This window comes from Mandrillus leucophaeus, unplaced genomic scaffold (assembly GCF_000951045.1).
Source record: "Mandrillus leucophaeus isolate KB7577 unplaced genomic scaffold, Mleu.le_1.0 Scaffold608, whole genome shotgun sequence".
Taxonomy (NCBI): domain Eukaryota; kingdom Metazoa; phylum Chordata; class Mammalia; order Primates; family Cercopithecidae; genus Mandrillus; species Mandrillus leucophaeus.
Genome location: NW_012106564.1, coordinates 96713 through 112280, shown reverse-complemented (window position 1 = coordinate 112280; position 15568 = coordinate 96713). Strand labels below are relative to the sequence as shown.

General features: G+C 38.2%; 1 protein-coding gene and 1 pseudogene across 2 annotated transcripts in view; both read right to left on the bottom strand.

The window, feature by feature from the left end:
* The window catches only part of SENP7 (SUMO1/sentrin specific peptidase 7), a 200810-nt gene that overhangs the window by 123426 nt on the left and 61816 nt on the right, over positions 1–15568 (bottom strand). For both annotated transcript variants that reach the window (XM_011999888.1, XM_011999889.1), the window contains one exon: positions 5868–5965. In XM_011999888.1, coding sequence (XP_011855278.1) covers positions 5868–5965 — 98 coding nt within the window. The remainder of the gene's footprint in view (positions 1–5867; positions 5966–15568) is intronic.
* Positions 3735–4648, bottom strand: LOC105553758 (annotated as a pseudogene).

Genomic DNA, 15568 nt, shown 5'->3' with positions numbered 1-15568 from the left:
CAGAAATAAACACTAACACTTACTATCAACTGATAGATACTTCACAAAGATTCCAAGACAATTCAATGGAAAATAATGAAGAGACACCATTGTCTTTTCAACAAATGGTGCTGGGACAAATGAATATCCAAAGGCAAAAATATTAATTAGGGTGCCTATTTCATTCCATACCTAAAAATTAACTTAAAATGGATCAAAGACCTAAATCTAAGAGCTAAAACTATAAAACTCTTAGAAGAACACACAGGAGTAAAGGATCACAACCTTGGATTAGGCAATGGTTTCTTAGATATGACACCAAAAGCACAGAGACAAAAGAAAAATAGATAAATGGGACTTCATCAAAACTTAAAATCTTTTATGTTTCGAAGGACACCATCAAGAGAGTGAGAAACTTGCCAAAAGTATCAGATAAAATATATGAAAATCATATACCTGATAAGGGACTTGTACCCAGAAAATATTTTTTAACTCTTACAACAAAAAGATAATCCAATTTTAAAATGGGCAAAGGATCTGATTAAACAATTCTCAAAAAGACATACAAATGACCAATTAGCACATGAAAAGACAATCGACATCATTTAGTTTTAGGAAATGGCAATCAAAACCACAATGAGGTACCACTTCACACTCACTAGGATGAAAGATGGAAGGAAACAAAAGAAAAGAAAAGAAAAAAGAAAGAGGAAAGAACGATGGAAGGAGATAACTGCTGGTGAGGATGCAGAAAAACATGAATCCCTCATACATTGCTGGTGGGAATGTAAAATTGTACAGTCATTTTGAAAAAAGTTCAGCAGTTGCTCAAAAAGTTAAACAATATTAATGCATGACACAGCAATTCTAATCCTAGTTATCTGTTTAAGATAAATGAAAACATATATGTCTTAGGACGGGCACAGTGGCTCATGCCTATAATCCCAGCACTTTGGGAGGCCAAGGTGGGCAGATCGCTTGAGCTCAAGAGTTCAAGACCAGCCTGCGCAACATAGCAAAACCTCATCTCTACAAAAAATACAATTAGCCAAGCATGATGATGCATGCCTGTAGTCCCAACTACTTGGTGGGCTGAGGCAGGAGGATCGCTTGAGCCTGGGAGGTCGAGGCTGCAGTGAGCTGTTTTCCACCACTGCACCACTGGGCAAAGTGTTTTCCACCACTGTACCACTGGGCAACAAAGTGAGACTCCATCTCAAGAGAAAAAAAAGAAAAAGAAAAAAGAAAACATGCATCTACACAAACACCTGCAAACACTTGTACAGGAATGTTTATGACAACATTACTCATAATAGCTAAGAAGTGGAAACAACATAAAAATCCAATTGGTGAATAAACACAATGTGGTGTAAAAAGAAATGAAATACTGATATATGCTACAATATTAACAAACCTCAAAAATATTATGCTCGGTGAAAGCCAGATGAAAAAGAACAAACATATTGCATGATTCTGTCTATATGAAATGTCCAAAAAATCAAATCTTATAAGGTTAGTGGTTGCTTACAGTTGTAGGTGAGAATATAAAATGGTTGCAAAAGAGCAGTTTCTTTTGGAGCATGATGGGATGTTCTAAAACCATCACCAGACTGTAGTGATGGCTCACAATTCTGTAAATATACTAAAAATTATTTAATTATTGAATTAAAATGGGTGAATTTGATGATGTGTAAATTGTATCACAATAAAACTTAATTTTTAAAAAAGCACTAAGAAGTATTACAATCTTTAAAGTAAGATCAAACCCAGGAGATAGAGTCAGCAGTTCCAAAGTAATACAAACATATGGAAACTTTTTCCCCCTCTCCAGGTGTATTTTTGTTGCTTTGACTTCCCTTTGCCCAGCAGCAATTTATAAAATGTTTCAGATAGCCTAGAAGAATTCAATGTTATTAAAACAAAAATTTAAGTCTGTAGGTTTCCTAGAGATGCATTAATAACATTCCTCTCCATTATAGTAAGAAGGCCTAAATTTCCTCAACCATGAGATAAGGCCAATGCTACTTACATCTCACAGACTTATAAAAATTAAATAAGACAGTTCAGGCTTAGCCTAATGCCTACCATATAATAAGTACTCAGTAGATATTAGCTGCCATAATTATAATAGACGGTTTTCAGTTCCAATCTGATATTGCTCATGTACTCTCATGACCGATACGCCAAATAATTAGTGGAGTAGGAAGAACAGCACAATTTGATTTAAAAAAAATTACACTACAAGAGACCTAAATCTGTAGGTACAAATTCTGTAAGCTCATTGATAGTGAAAATGAGATCAAGAGAGGAAAAAAGAATCCCATTAAAACAGAAAAACCAAACTGTTTCTCTTCTAAAAATAATATGCCCAAGAGAATTTTACAAAATCCTTGTGCTGTGAAGCAAATACATCATAATTTCCCATTCCTGTTGTTTTGAACAAAGTCACTTCCTAACTCTGCCTACTAACTTAACTGTCATAACCCAGTTTCACCTAAACAACTCATCATGTTCCATCCCACCTTAGTTTCCAGATATTCTAGATATCCTAACCATCCCATTTTACCTACCTTTTAGAAGCAGAACATTCAGAAAAAGGTTAAGAATCAAAAGCTCCAGAACTTTCAATAGAGAAAAACTGAAGTACAGACAAGATGCCCCCTCCTAGCTTAAGACAACTAGGATTTGGAAATGACTCAGGTCCTTTCTACCACACATCAGAGATACATTTTTAAATTCTACTTTTTAATATTCATATACATCCCCCAGAAATAATTTATGAACATTTTAACATTGTGAATTTGAACTAATTATATATTAATATAGTTATATATATAAAAGACATATATATGCGTCTTCAGTATAAAATTTTGAAATAATACAAAGCCCTCTAGATTTTAAAAATTTGTCAAGGCCGGGCGCGGTGGCTCAAGCCTGTAATCCCAGCACTTTGGGAGGCCGAGACGGGCGGATCACGAGGTCAGGAGTTCGAGACCATCCTGGCTAACAAGGTGAAACCCCGTCTCTACTAAAAAATACAAAAAACTAGCCGGGCGAGGTGGCGGGCGCCTGTAGTCCCAGCTACTCGGGAGGCTGAGGCAGGAGAATGGCGTGAACCCGGGAGGCGGAGCTTGCAGTGAGCTGAGATCCGGCCACTGCAAAAAAAAAAAAAAAAAAAAAAAAAAAAAAAAAAAAAAAAAAAAAATTTGTCAAAAATCACATTCTATTATTCAAAAATTGGCTGAGTAAACTATAAAACTAATTTCACTAATGCCTGTTGGCTACATCACTTTTATCAATTTAAAAATGTATCATTTTCCTTTGTCAGGATCATGTCAACCACACTGTTCTTTTTATTTATTAAAAAGATGGTGATTTGGTTCATTATTGTATTTTTAATTCAATTTCTACTGCTACTGAATTTTAAAAACTTTTTATCCTCTAACAATATCATTAAGTGTATATTAAATAGATGTTATAATGTTAATGCTGTGACCATGCCTGAAAATCACTAACTCTGGAAGAGAAGTCAGATGTCATAAATTCTATAAGGAAGGCCAAACAATTATCTTTTTATGCTAGGCTGACAATTTAGCAGAAAATACACTGAAAAAAATATTAGTGATAATGCCAGAAAACTAAAAGGCAAAATTAAAGCAATATGTTACAAAGTTATTGATTGATATCCCAAAGAACCTGTGCCCACTACTTTACAAGCATTCTTATGGAAAAGTGAGATTTAAGTATTTTTTAATTTTTACTTTTATTAGTTTTTTGTAGAGATGGTGTTTCACCATGGTGCCCAAGCTGTACTTGAACTCCTGCACTCAAGTGATCCACCTGCCTCAGTCTCCCAAAGTGCTGGGACTACAGGTGTGAGCCACCGTGCCCGGCCTGAATGATATAAGTTTTTTGTTTTTTGTTTTTTACTAGGCAAAGAACCTTAATCACCTTTCTTTCAAAGTTTATTCCCAGGCTTCTTCGGCTTAATTAGCTGCAAAGAATGAATTGTGTATAAGCAAAAACTGAAAAGAGCTGCAGTGTCCAAGGGGCTTGGGCTTAAATTAGAGATCTAGATTTTATCATATCCATAAACAAAAATTTCTTTAAAAGCGGTCATAATATAAAATAGCAGCTCCCAGTAACTTCTTCAAGTTTTATCTTCAGAAGTTGATTCAATTCAGTTTGCCTCATTCTTGGAAGCCTCATCAAAATTCTCCACAAGATCAGGAACTTCATAATCATTATCCTCTCCAGTAGCAAGTGGTGCTTTTCCATCCACGGACTGTTTGGGCAGAGCTTCAGCCAGTCTCCTTAAACTAGTCAGACTGTCTGCACCAAGCTGGTTTAAGATGCTGTGTAGCATTTCTGTCAGCTGCTTTGTCTCAGCATGGCCTGTAACGGTGAAAGTGTTTGCTGCCAGCGATGCCTGAACTTTAGGGTTGTTAAAGTGGATCACCATTCCTTGGTTTGTAAACACATTCACCTCTTCAATACCAGAGATACTGTTTACCCCTAACTTCTTTAAGGACAGCTCAAGTTTTTTATCATCTGCTGTGGCTGTTCCATGAACCACCTTCTTCTTTCTACAAGCAGTTCCTTTCCCACCAATGTGCACTTGTGCCTGCAGTTTGGCAAGTTTTTCCTGATTCGTGATTGTTTCTTTCATCCTGTCAGAGCAGGTAAGGGGACATGCAGGGAATTAGGGTTGGTGCTCACAGGGTCTCAGGTGGGCCAGCTGAGATTAGGCACACACATGCAGGGATGCAAGACGGCAGCTAAAGGGGAATTATATATGTTTTGAAGCATGCAAAGTCTTCAGGATATGTCTCCCATAAGATAAAACAACTTCGTATGTGCAAACCTTTCAGAAACTGTGGCTTGGCTTTATTAATTAAAAATTATCATTCCTCTACTTCTAGCATTCCATCTCTCAAACGAAGTATAATTTTTTTACGTAAATCTTTTTGGGAAACCAAGTCTGAATACTGAATGTGTGCTTGTTCTAAGGATGAAAGCATCATCATTGCATCAACAGACCTGCCTTATTCACCTTGACAAGTTATCCATGGTATGGTATGTCAAGAGGCTCATAAACTGCTATGGAGTCGCCAATATATGTTTATATTTCCTACACACAATTTACTTGAAAAGGGAGAATTAGACTAAGTAGTTTATAGAAGTACTTTGACATAAATTCAAGGACCCCACTGAGTCTTCTAAATTTGTGTGACTTTCCAATAATCATAATTTGCTATTCTCATTTTTTCATTCACTATGTTAAAAAGAAAATTCAATACTCTTTTTAAAATAACAACTTTCTAATCACTGATTTATGTCCAATTCTGAAACACTGTAAATTATTTCCAGTAATAACTGTAATTTGAATCCTCCAGATATTTAATTCCCCTATACAAATAATTTGTTAGCACTGTGACTATAGGACAATAGTTGCTAAACGGAGTATTTTTGGCTGGCCCAAGTACAGAGGTATTTACAACCAGTTGATTACAAGTTGCAGATGTCTTTGTTTCTGCTCCATTCCCACTGCTTCATTTGACTAGCCTTTAAAAAACAAAAAAGAAGAAGAAATCGAGCACCCTTTCTCACTGCTGATTGCAAATAATGAGTCAATCATCATATGTATAACTCTTGCATTATCAGCAAAAGCTTATCAAGACGTTCCAAATGCACAAAAACAAGGGAGTTAAGATACTAACAATCGCAGAAAGTTAAGAGACTGAAAGAATCTTAGAGGCTACTGAATTCAAACCTTCTATTTTAAACATTGTGGTCATAATTGAGATACAACAAGCTAACATAAATCATTTATGGTCACATTTTATAGGATAAGCCCATACTATGTCACACACACACACATATCTTACCTTTCTGGTGAAGACTTGGAAGCGACAGGACACCCTCGGATATGCTTTTTATTTTTATGGTCTAGAGAGATGACTTTATTCCTTAGGCTTCTTTCCCACTAGGAAAAAAATGAAATTTTAATAATAAACATATCAATATGCAAGAGGCATTTAAAATGTTCTTTTTTATTTGGAAATTTGTTATAAACAATCAAATACATAGTAGTTCAGAGAAAAATAATAAGTGCAATCTATGGAATATCTGGCTCTCTTGCTAATGCAGAAATGTAAGTCCACCAAAAAATACTAGGAAGATATTTTAAAATACCAAGGTAATTTTAATCAAAAAAATCAATACTTTGAGATTCCAAAGCTTAAACAGCTATTAAAATCTGGAATGTATTTAAAGGAAGTAATGAAAATTATTACATAGAAGGTTAATGGATGGGCGTGGTGGCTCACGCCTGTAATCCCAGCACTTTGGGAGGCCAAGGTGGGTGGATCACCTGAGGTCGGGAGTTCAAGACCAGCCTGACCAACATGGAGAAACCCCGTCTCTACTAAAAATACAAAAATTAGCCAGGCATGGTGGCGCATGCCTGTAATCCCAGCTACTCGAGAGGCTGAGGCAGGAGAATCGCTTGAACCCGGGAGGCAGAGGATGCGGTGAGCTGAGATCGCGCCATTGTACTCCAGCCTGGGCAAAAAGAGCGCAACTCTGTCTCAAAAAAAAAAAAAAAAAAAAAAGAAGGTTAAATAGGGCCTATGATTCTAAAGTAACTGCATTTATAACAATTGAAAGATATTAAAGTTAGTTACCTATGAACTGCCACATGGAAAATTTTAGGAAAGAGCTAAATAAATAAATAAATAAACCCAAATAAATGAAAAAGACATCCCCTAATCGAGGACTGAAAGACTTTACTAACTATATCAACTATTTTGGTTAGCAGTTGGGCATTACTCCTCAAAGTGACCTCCAGGTTCCATTCACTCCCTACCAAAATTCCAACAGCCTGTTTTGCAGAAATGGACGAACTGATCTGACGATTAATTGCGAGAGGCTCAGAAGAACCAAAATAACCTTGAAGAAGAGGAAAAAATTAGAGGACTCACATTTCAGTTTCAAAATTTACTATGACGCTATAGTAATCAAAACAATCTTGGCAAAGGGTAAACATACAGATTTATTGGACAGAACTGAAAGTCTAGAAATAAACCCATATAACTAGGACCAACAATTGATTTTCAACAAGGATGCCAAAACCTTTCATGGAAGAAAAATAAACTTTCAACAAATAATTTTAGAACAACTAAACTGCCACACGCAAAAGTATGAACTTGGACCCTTGCCTCACACCATATTCAAAAATAGATTCAAATGGAGAGAAGACCTAAATATTATACAAGAGCTAAAATTATGAAGCTCTTAGAAAAAAACACAGCAGTACATTTTCATGACTTCTATTTGGCAATGATTTCACAGATATGACCAAAAAACCACAAGTGACAACAGAAAAATGATAAATTGGACATCAGCAAAATTTCAAACTTTTATTCATCAAAGAACACTACTGGAATAGTGAAAAGGCAACCAACCCACCAAATGGGAGGAAATACAGTATCCAGGCCAACCACAATGGCTCACACCTGTAATTCCAGCACTCTGGAAGGCCAAGGCAGGAAGATTGCTTGAGGCCAAGAGTTTCAGGCCAGCCTGGGCAACACAGCAAGACCCCATCTCTTAAAAGAAAAAAGGTATAGTGTTCAAAATTTAAAAAAAAAAAAACTCTTACAATTCAGTAAGATAAAGACAAAAATATTTTAATGGGCAAAGAATGTGAATAGATATTTCTCCAAAAAAAACTACACAAATGACAAAAAGCACATTAGAAGACACTCAATGTCATTAGTCATTAGGAAATGCAAATCCAAACCAAAGTGAAAGATCTCCACAATGAAAACCATAAAACATTGATGAAAGAAACTAGAGAACGCCAAAACAATGGAAAGATATTCCACGGTCATGGTTTGAATCAATATTGTTTATCTCCTTCGAGAACAAAAAAGGAAAAATGAAAAAAGAATCAATGCTGTTGAAATGTCACTGTTAAAATGTCCACACTAAATGAAGAAATTTATAGATTCACCAAAATCCCTATAAAAAATATAAATAACACTCTTCCCAGAAGAAGGAAAAATACCCCTAAAGTTTATATCAAAACACACAAAAAAAATGCATGTCAAAACCACAATGACATATCATTTCGTACCCACTAGGATGAGGAATGAAAGGAAGAGAGAAGGAAAAGGAAGTAAAAGAGCAAGAAAGAGAGAAAAAAAATAAGTGTTGGTGAGTATATAAAGAACCTGGAACCTTCATACATTGCTAGTGGGAATGTAAATGGTACAGCTACTGTAAGAAAAAAAAAAAAAAAACAGTATTGCAGTTCCTCAATAACTTAAACATAAAATTACCACATGACACAGAAATTCCCATCCTAGGTATAAAACAAAAGAATGGAAAACAGGTTTTCGAACAGATACTTGTATGTTCATAGAAGCATTATTCAATAATAGCAAAAAAGGTGGAAACAATACAAACAGATGAACAGATAAACAAATGTGATATATCCATATAATGGAATATTATTAGACCATAAAAAGAACTAAAGTACTACCACATACTATGACATGGATGAACTTTGAAAGCATTTGTGCTAAGTGAAAGAAACCATAGACACAAAAGATCATATACTGCATGATTCTGTTTTTGTGAAATATCTAGAACAGGAAAATCCAGGCAACAGAAAACAAAGCAGTAATTTCCAGGGGCTGGGAAGCTGGGGGAATAAAGAGATAAAATAAGAAGTGAATGCTTAATGGTTAAAGAGTTTCCATTTGGAGTGATGAAAAAGTTCTGAAACTAGACAGAGAAAGTGGTTGCACAACACTGTGAGTGAACTAAATGCCACTAAATTGAATGCAATTAATAGCTAATATGGTAAATTTTGTTACATGTGTTTTGTCACAACAATAACAAAAAAGTGAAAGGAAAGGAAAGGAAGGGAAGGCAAGGGGAGGGGAGGGGAGGGGAGGGGAGAGGAGGGGAGGGAAGGGAAGGAAAGGGAAGGGAAGGGGAGGGGATAGGGAAGGGAAGGGAAAGAAAGGAAAGGAAAGGACTAAGAATAAAGAGACTGGGTGCAGTGGCTCACATCTGTAATCCCAGCACTTTGGGAGGCCAAGGTGGATGGATCGCTAGAGGCCAGGAGTTCGAGACCAGCCTGGGCAACACGATGAAATCCCATCTCTACTAAAAATACAAAAATTCGCTCAGCATGGTGGTGCACACCTGTAGTCCCAGCTACTAGGGAGGCTGAGGCACGAGAATCGCTGGAACCCAGGAGGCAGAGGTTGCAGTGAGCCAAGATCATGCCACTGCACTTCAGTCTGGGCAAAAGAATGAGACTCTATCTAAAAAAAAGAAGAAACCACTAAGAATAAAGGAAAAAACTGATAAACTAGATTCATCAAAATCAAATATTTCTGCTCATCAACAAACATACAATTAAGAAATAAAACAGCTACAGATTGAAAGTATTTGCAATACACATCCTGACAACAGACTCATATCCTTATTATATAAAAAATTCCTGTACATCAATAACAAAGACTAAACACTCAGACTGAGCCAGGTACAGTGGCTTATGCCTGTAATCCCAACACTTTGGGAGACTGAGGCAGGAAGATTACTTGAGGTCAGAAGTTTGAGACCAGTCTGATAAATACAGTGAGACCGTATCTCTACAAAAAAGGTGGTGGCACGTGTCTGTAGTCCCAGCTACTCAGGAGGCTGAGGCAGGAGAATCACTTGAGCCTAGGAGTTTGAGGCTGCAGTGAGCTATAATTGTACCACTGCACTCAGGCCTAGGTGACACAGGAAAATCCTGTGTGTGTGTGTGTGTGTGTGTGTGTGTATATATATATAAAAACTCAGATTTTAAAAATGAGCAAGAATTCTACTTGAAATAAAATGGAATAAGAATAATCTTCTCTGCTTCTCCCACTGAGCGCAACTAAGAATTCTAGACAGACTTCATGGCAAAGCTATCTTAGGACCCGGAAGAGTATGTGCTAAGAATGATATTGGTGAACTCAAAGTAATACCAAACCTGCAATCTAACCAAGACCCAGAGACTTACAACTTAATATTCAAAATGCCCAGGATATAATCCAAAAACTGCTTGGCATATAAAGAACTTAGGAAATCTCAACCACTCACAAAAGATGAGAATCAAGAGCAGCCAAGTAGAAGAAGACAGAGATGTTGAAATTATCAGAAAAAAATTTCATTTTATTTATTTATTTAATTATTCATTCATTTATTTATTTATTTGAGATGGAGTGCAGTGGCATGATCTCAGCTCCCTGCAACCTCCGCCTCCCAGGTTCAAGCAATTCTTCTGCCTCAGCCTCCCAAGTAGTTGGGATTACAGGCACCCACTACCATGCCTGGCTAATTTTTTGTATTTTTCGTAGAGACTGAGTCTCACCATCTTGGCCAGGCTGGTCTCCAACTCATGACCTCAGGTGATCCAGCCACCTCAGCCTCCAAAAGTGCTGGAATTACCGGTGTGAGCCACCACACACAGCCAGAAAAAAAAGCTTTAAAGTGGCTATTATACTGTTCTCTGAGAGGATGAACTCTTTTCAAAGAGGTAAAAAGACAGAAAATCTCAACAGAGAAACAAAAGTAAAAAAGAAACAAATGGCACTTTGAGAACTACAAAGTAACATGACCAAATTTTAAAAAGCACTGAATGGTCTAAAGCAGGAGTCCCCAACCCCAGGCCATGGACCGGTATTGGTCCATGGCCTGTTAGGAACCAAGCCGCACAGCAGGAGGTGAGTGGCAAGTGTGCAAGTGAAATTTCATCTGTAGTTACAGCCGCTCCCCATCACTCACATTACCACCTGAGCTCCACCACCTGTCAGGTCAGTGGCAGCATTAGATTCTCAAAGCACAAACCCTATTGTGAACTGTGCATATGAGTGATATTGGTTGCATGCTTCTTATGAGAATCTAATGACTGATGATCTGTTACTGTCTCCCATCACCTCCAGATGGGATCATCTAGTTGCAGGAAATCACGCTCAGGTCTCCCATTGATTCTACATTATGGCAAGTTGTATACTTATTTAATTATGTATTACAATGTATTAATAACAGAAATAAAGTGCACAATAAATGTAATGTGCTTGAATCATTCCAAAATCATCCCACCTGCCCCACTACATGGGTCCATAGAAGAATTGTCTTCCATGAAACCTGATGCCAAAAAGGTTGGGGACCGCTGGCCTAAAGAGAAGAAAGGATACTAAAAAGAGGTCAGTGGATCTGGAAATAGATAGACCAATAGAAATTATTCAATCTGAAGAACAGAAAGGAAACAGATGCTTATGTAAATTTAATGTTATGCTTTTTAAAAAAAAGAATGAAAATACATTGTAACAAAAAATTTAAAGTGGCCCACCCACCACCACTGGCACCCCCACGTGTCATCCGGAGAAACAAAAATCAATCCACACTCCTCAACATCACCAATGCATATCATCAGGGTTCCTAGGGAACTATCTACCCACCTACTGCTACCAAGACCCACACACACCATTGAGGCTGGGGGAGCATGAAGAGAGATCCACTCTGCCCACCATCAGCACCTGTACACATCATCCTCCAGAGGCGTAGGGATCGATCCACTCCCCAACTGGCTCAGAAACATGCCTTCCAAAAACCTGACGACAAGCCATCCCCACCTATAGCTGCCACTGCCACTGCCTACACAAATCATCTAGAGGTCTGGGGATTGGCTCAACGCACCAGCCACACTGGCACCCACACACACCACTGAGGCAACTAATGACAAGTCCACCCAGCCCACCGCCATTATTACTGGTGCTTAAGGAGCACCCCACCTGGAGTCCCCACGCTCAGCAAAGCCTCACCATGGCTGCCATTAACAAAAGCAGTCTGTGTCACTTAGGAACTCCGACACTGCTGACAAGAGTTACAATCCAAAAAATCATAAAAGATTACATGACTGTGTCTATGTAAAATCAGACAAACCCCTTCACAGAACCAGCACTATAAATATATCTACAGGAAAAAGTTTTTCCTACCAATGTTAATGAATAAATTGGAAGAAAACAACTGTTACAATAAACACAGACACCAACAAAAAGACACAAGAAACATGAAAAAGCAAGGAAACAAGAAACCTCCAAAGAAACAAAATAATTTTCCAGTAAGAGACCCATAAGAAAAGGAAATGTACGGAATGCTGGAAAAAAATCAAAATTAGGATACAACAGAAACTAGTGAGATTTTTTTTAAAAAAAAGATAAATAATCCAAAAAATTAGGAAAACAATTTATGATCTCAAGAAATTCAACAAAGATTGATATCATTTAAAAAGTCCTACAACTGAAGATTTCAATGAAATGTAAAATACAGTTGAGAGCCTCAGTAATAAACAAAATTAAGCAGAAGAACTTCTGAACTTGAAAACAGGTTTTTTAAAAAATAACCCATTCAGACACAAAGGTGAAAAACAACTTTAAAAAATGAAGAAAGCCTACATAACATATGGGATGCCATAAAGCAACCAAATGTTCAAATTATGGGAGTTTCAGAAGAAAGAGAAATGGAAGAAAACATTTGAAAAAAATTATAGATGAAAACTTCCCAAGTCTTGCAAAAGATAAAAACATGAAGATACAGGAGTACAAAATTCCTCAAATACATTCAATCCATAAAAGGCTTCTACAAGGTGTATCACAGTCAAACTGAAACGTCAAGGACAGAATTCTAAAAATAGTAAGAAAAATATCAAATCACATGTAAGAAAATCCCCATAAGATTAAAAACAAATTTCTCAGCAGAAACCTTACAGGCATATGATGATATATTGCAAGTGCTGAAAATAAAATGTCAGTCAATAATACTAGATTCAGCAAACTTATCATTCAAAAATAAAGGGCAAATAACATCTTTCCCAGACAAGCAAAAATTAAGGGAATTCATCACACTACACTACAAAAATGCTTAATGCAGTCTTAAAACTCTCAAAGAAACACACAAAAGTACAAAACTCAATAGTACAGCAGAAACACAAATAAGACAGAGGAATGGAGTCACATGCTGTCAATACAGAAAGCCACCAAACTGGGCGTTCCAAGATGGTGAAATAGGAACAGCTCCAGTCTGCAGCTCCCAGCGTGATCGACGCAGAAGACACAAAAGACGGGTGATTTCTGCATTTCCAACTGAGGTACCTAGTTCATCTCATTGGGACTGGTTGGACAGTGGGCTGCAGCCCACAGAGGGCAAGGTGAAGCAGGAAGGGGCATCACCTCACCCTGCAAACGCAAGAGGTCAGGGGATTTCCCTTTCCTAGCCAAGGGAAGCCATGACAGGCTACCTGGAAAAACGGGACACTCCTGCCCAAATACTGCACTTTTCCCAAGGTCTTAGCAACCAGCAGACAAGGTGATTCTCTCCCATGCCTGCCTCGGCACGTCCCACACCCATGAAGCCTTGCTCACTGCTAGCGCAGCAGTCTGAGATCGAACTGCGAGATGGCAGCCTGGCTAGGGGAGGGGCGTCTGCCATTGCTGAGGCTTGAGTAGGTAAACAAAGTGAAGCTCAAAGTGGGCAGAGCCCATTGAAGCTCAATAAGGCCTATTGCCTCTAGACTCCACCTCTCTAGGCAGGGCATGGCTAAACAAAAGGCAGCAGACAACTTCTGCAGACTTAAACGTCCCTGTCTGACAGCTCTGAAGAGAGCAGTGGTTCTCCCAGCACAGCGTTTGAGCTCTGAGAACAGACAGCCTGCCTCCTCAAGTGGGTCAATGACTCCAGTGTAGCCTAACTGGGAGACACTTCCCAGGAGGGGCCAACAGACACCTCATATAGGCGGCTGCCCCTCTGGGACAAAGCTGCCAGAGGAAGGATCAGGCAGCAATATTTGCTGTTCTGCACTATTTGCTGCTCTGCAGCCTCCGTTGGTGATACCGAGGCAAACAGGGTCAGGAGTGGACCTCCAGCAAACTCCAACAGACCTGCAGCTGAGGGACCTGACTGTTAGAAGGAAAACTAACAAAGAGAAAAGAATAGCATCAACATCAACAAAAAGGTCATCTACCCCCAAACCTCATCTGTAGATCACCAACATCAAAGACTAAAGGTAGATAAAACCACAAAGACGGGGAGAAACCAGAGCAGAAAAGATGAAAATTCTAAAAATCAGAGGACCTCATCTCCTCCAAAGGATCGCAGTTCCTCACCAGCAACAGAACAAAGCTGGATGGAGATGACTTTGACGAGTTGACAGAAGTAGGCTTCAAAAGGTCAGTAATAACAAACTTCTCCAAGCTAAAGAAGGATGTTCGAAGCTAAAAATCTTGAAAAAAGATTAGACAAATGGCTAACTAGAATAAACAGTGTAGCGAAGACTTTAAATGACCTCATGAAGCTGAAAACCATGGCACGAGAACTTCGTGACGCATGCACAAGCTTCAATAGACAATTCAATCATGTGGAAGAAAGGGTATCAGTGATTGAATATCAAATTAATGAAATAAAGCGAGAAGACAAGGTTAGAGAAAAAAGAGTAAAAAGAAACGAACAAAGTCTCCAAGAAATATAGGACTATGTGAAAAGACCAAATCGACACTTGATTGCTATACCTGAAAGTGATGGAGAGAATGGAACCAAGTTGAAAAACACTCTTCAGGATATTATCCAGGAGAACATCCCCAACCTAGCAAGGCAGGCCAACATTCAAATTCAGGAAATACAGAGAACACCACAAAGATACTCCTCGAGAAGAGCAACTGCAAGACACATAATTGTCAGATTCACCAAGGTTGAAATGAATCGAAAGTGTTAAGGGCAGCCACAGAGAAAGGTCGAGTTACTCACAAAGGGAAGCCCATCAGACTAACAGCAGATCTCTCGGCAGAAACTGTACCAGCCAGAAGAGAGTGGGGGCCAATATTCAACATTCTTAAAGAAAAGAGTTTTCAATCCAGAATTTCGTATCCAGCCAAACTAAGCTTCATAAGTGAAGAAGAAATAAAATCCTTTACAGACAAGCAAATGCTGAGAGATTTCATCACATCCAGGCCTGCCTTACAAGAGCTCCTGAAGGAAGCACTAAACATGGAAACAAACAACTGGTACCAGCCACTGAAAAAACATGCCAAATTGTAAAGACCATCAACGCTATGAAGAAACTGCATCAGTTAATGGGCAAACTAACCAGCGAATACCATAATGCCAGGATCAAATTCACACATAACAATATTAACTTTAAATGTAAATGGGCGAAATGCCCCGATTAAAAGACACAGACTAGCAAATTGGATAGAGTCAAGACTCATCAGTGTGCTGTATTCGGGAGACCCATCTCATGTGCAAAGACGCCCATAGGCTCAAAATAAAGTAATGGAGGAAGATCTACCAAGCAAATGGAAAGCAAAAAAAAGCAAGGGTTGCAATCCTAGTCTCTGGTAAAACAGACTTTAAACCAACCAATATCAAAAGAGAAAAGAAGGCCATTACATAATGGTAAAGGGATCAATTCAACAGGAAGAGCTAACTATCCTAAATATGTATGCACCCAATACAGGAGCACCCAGATTCATAAAGCAAGTTCTTA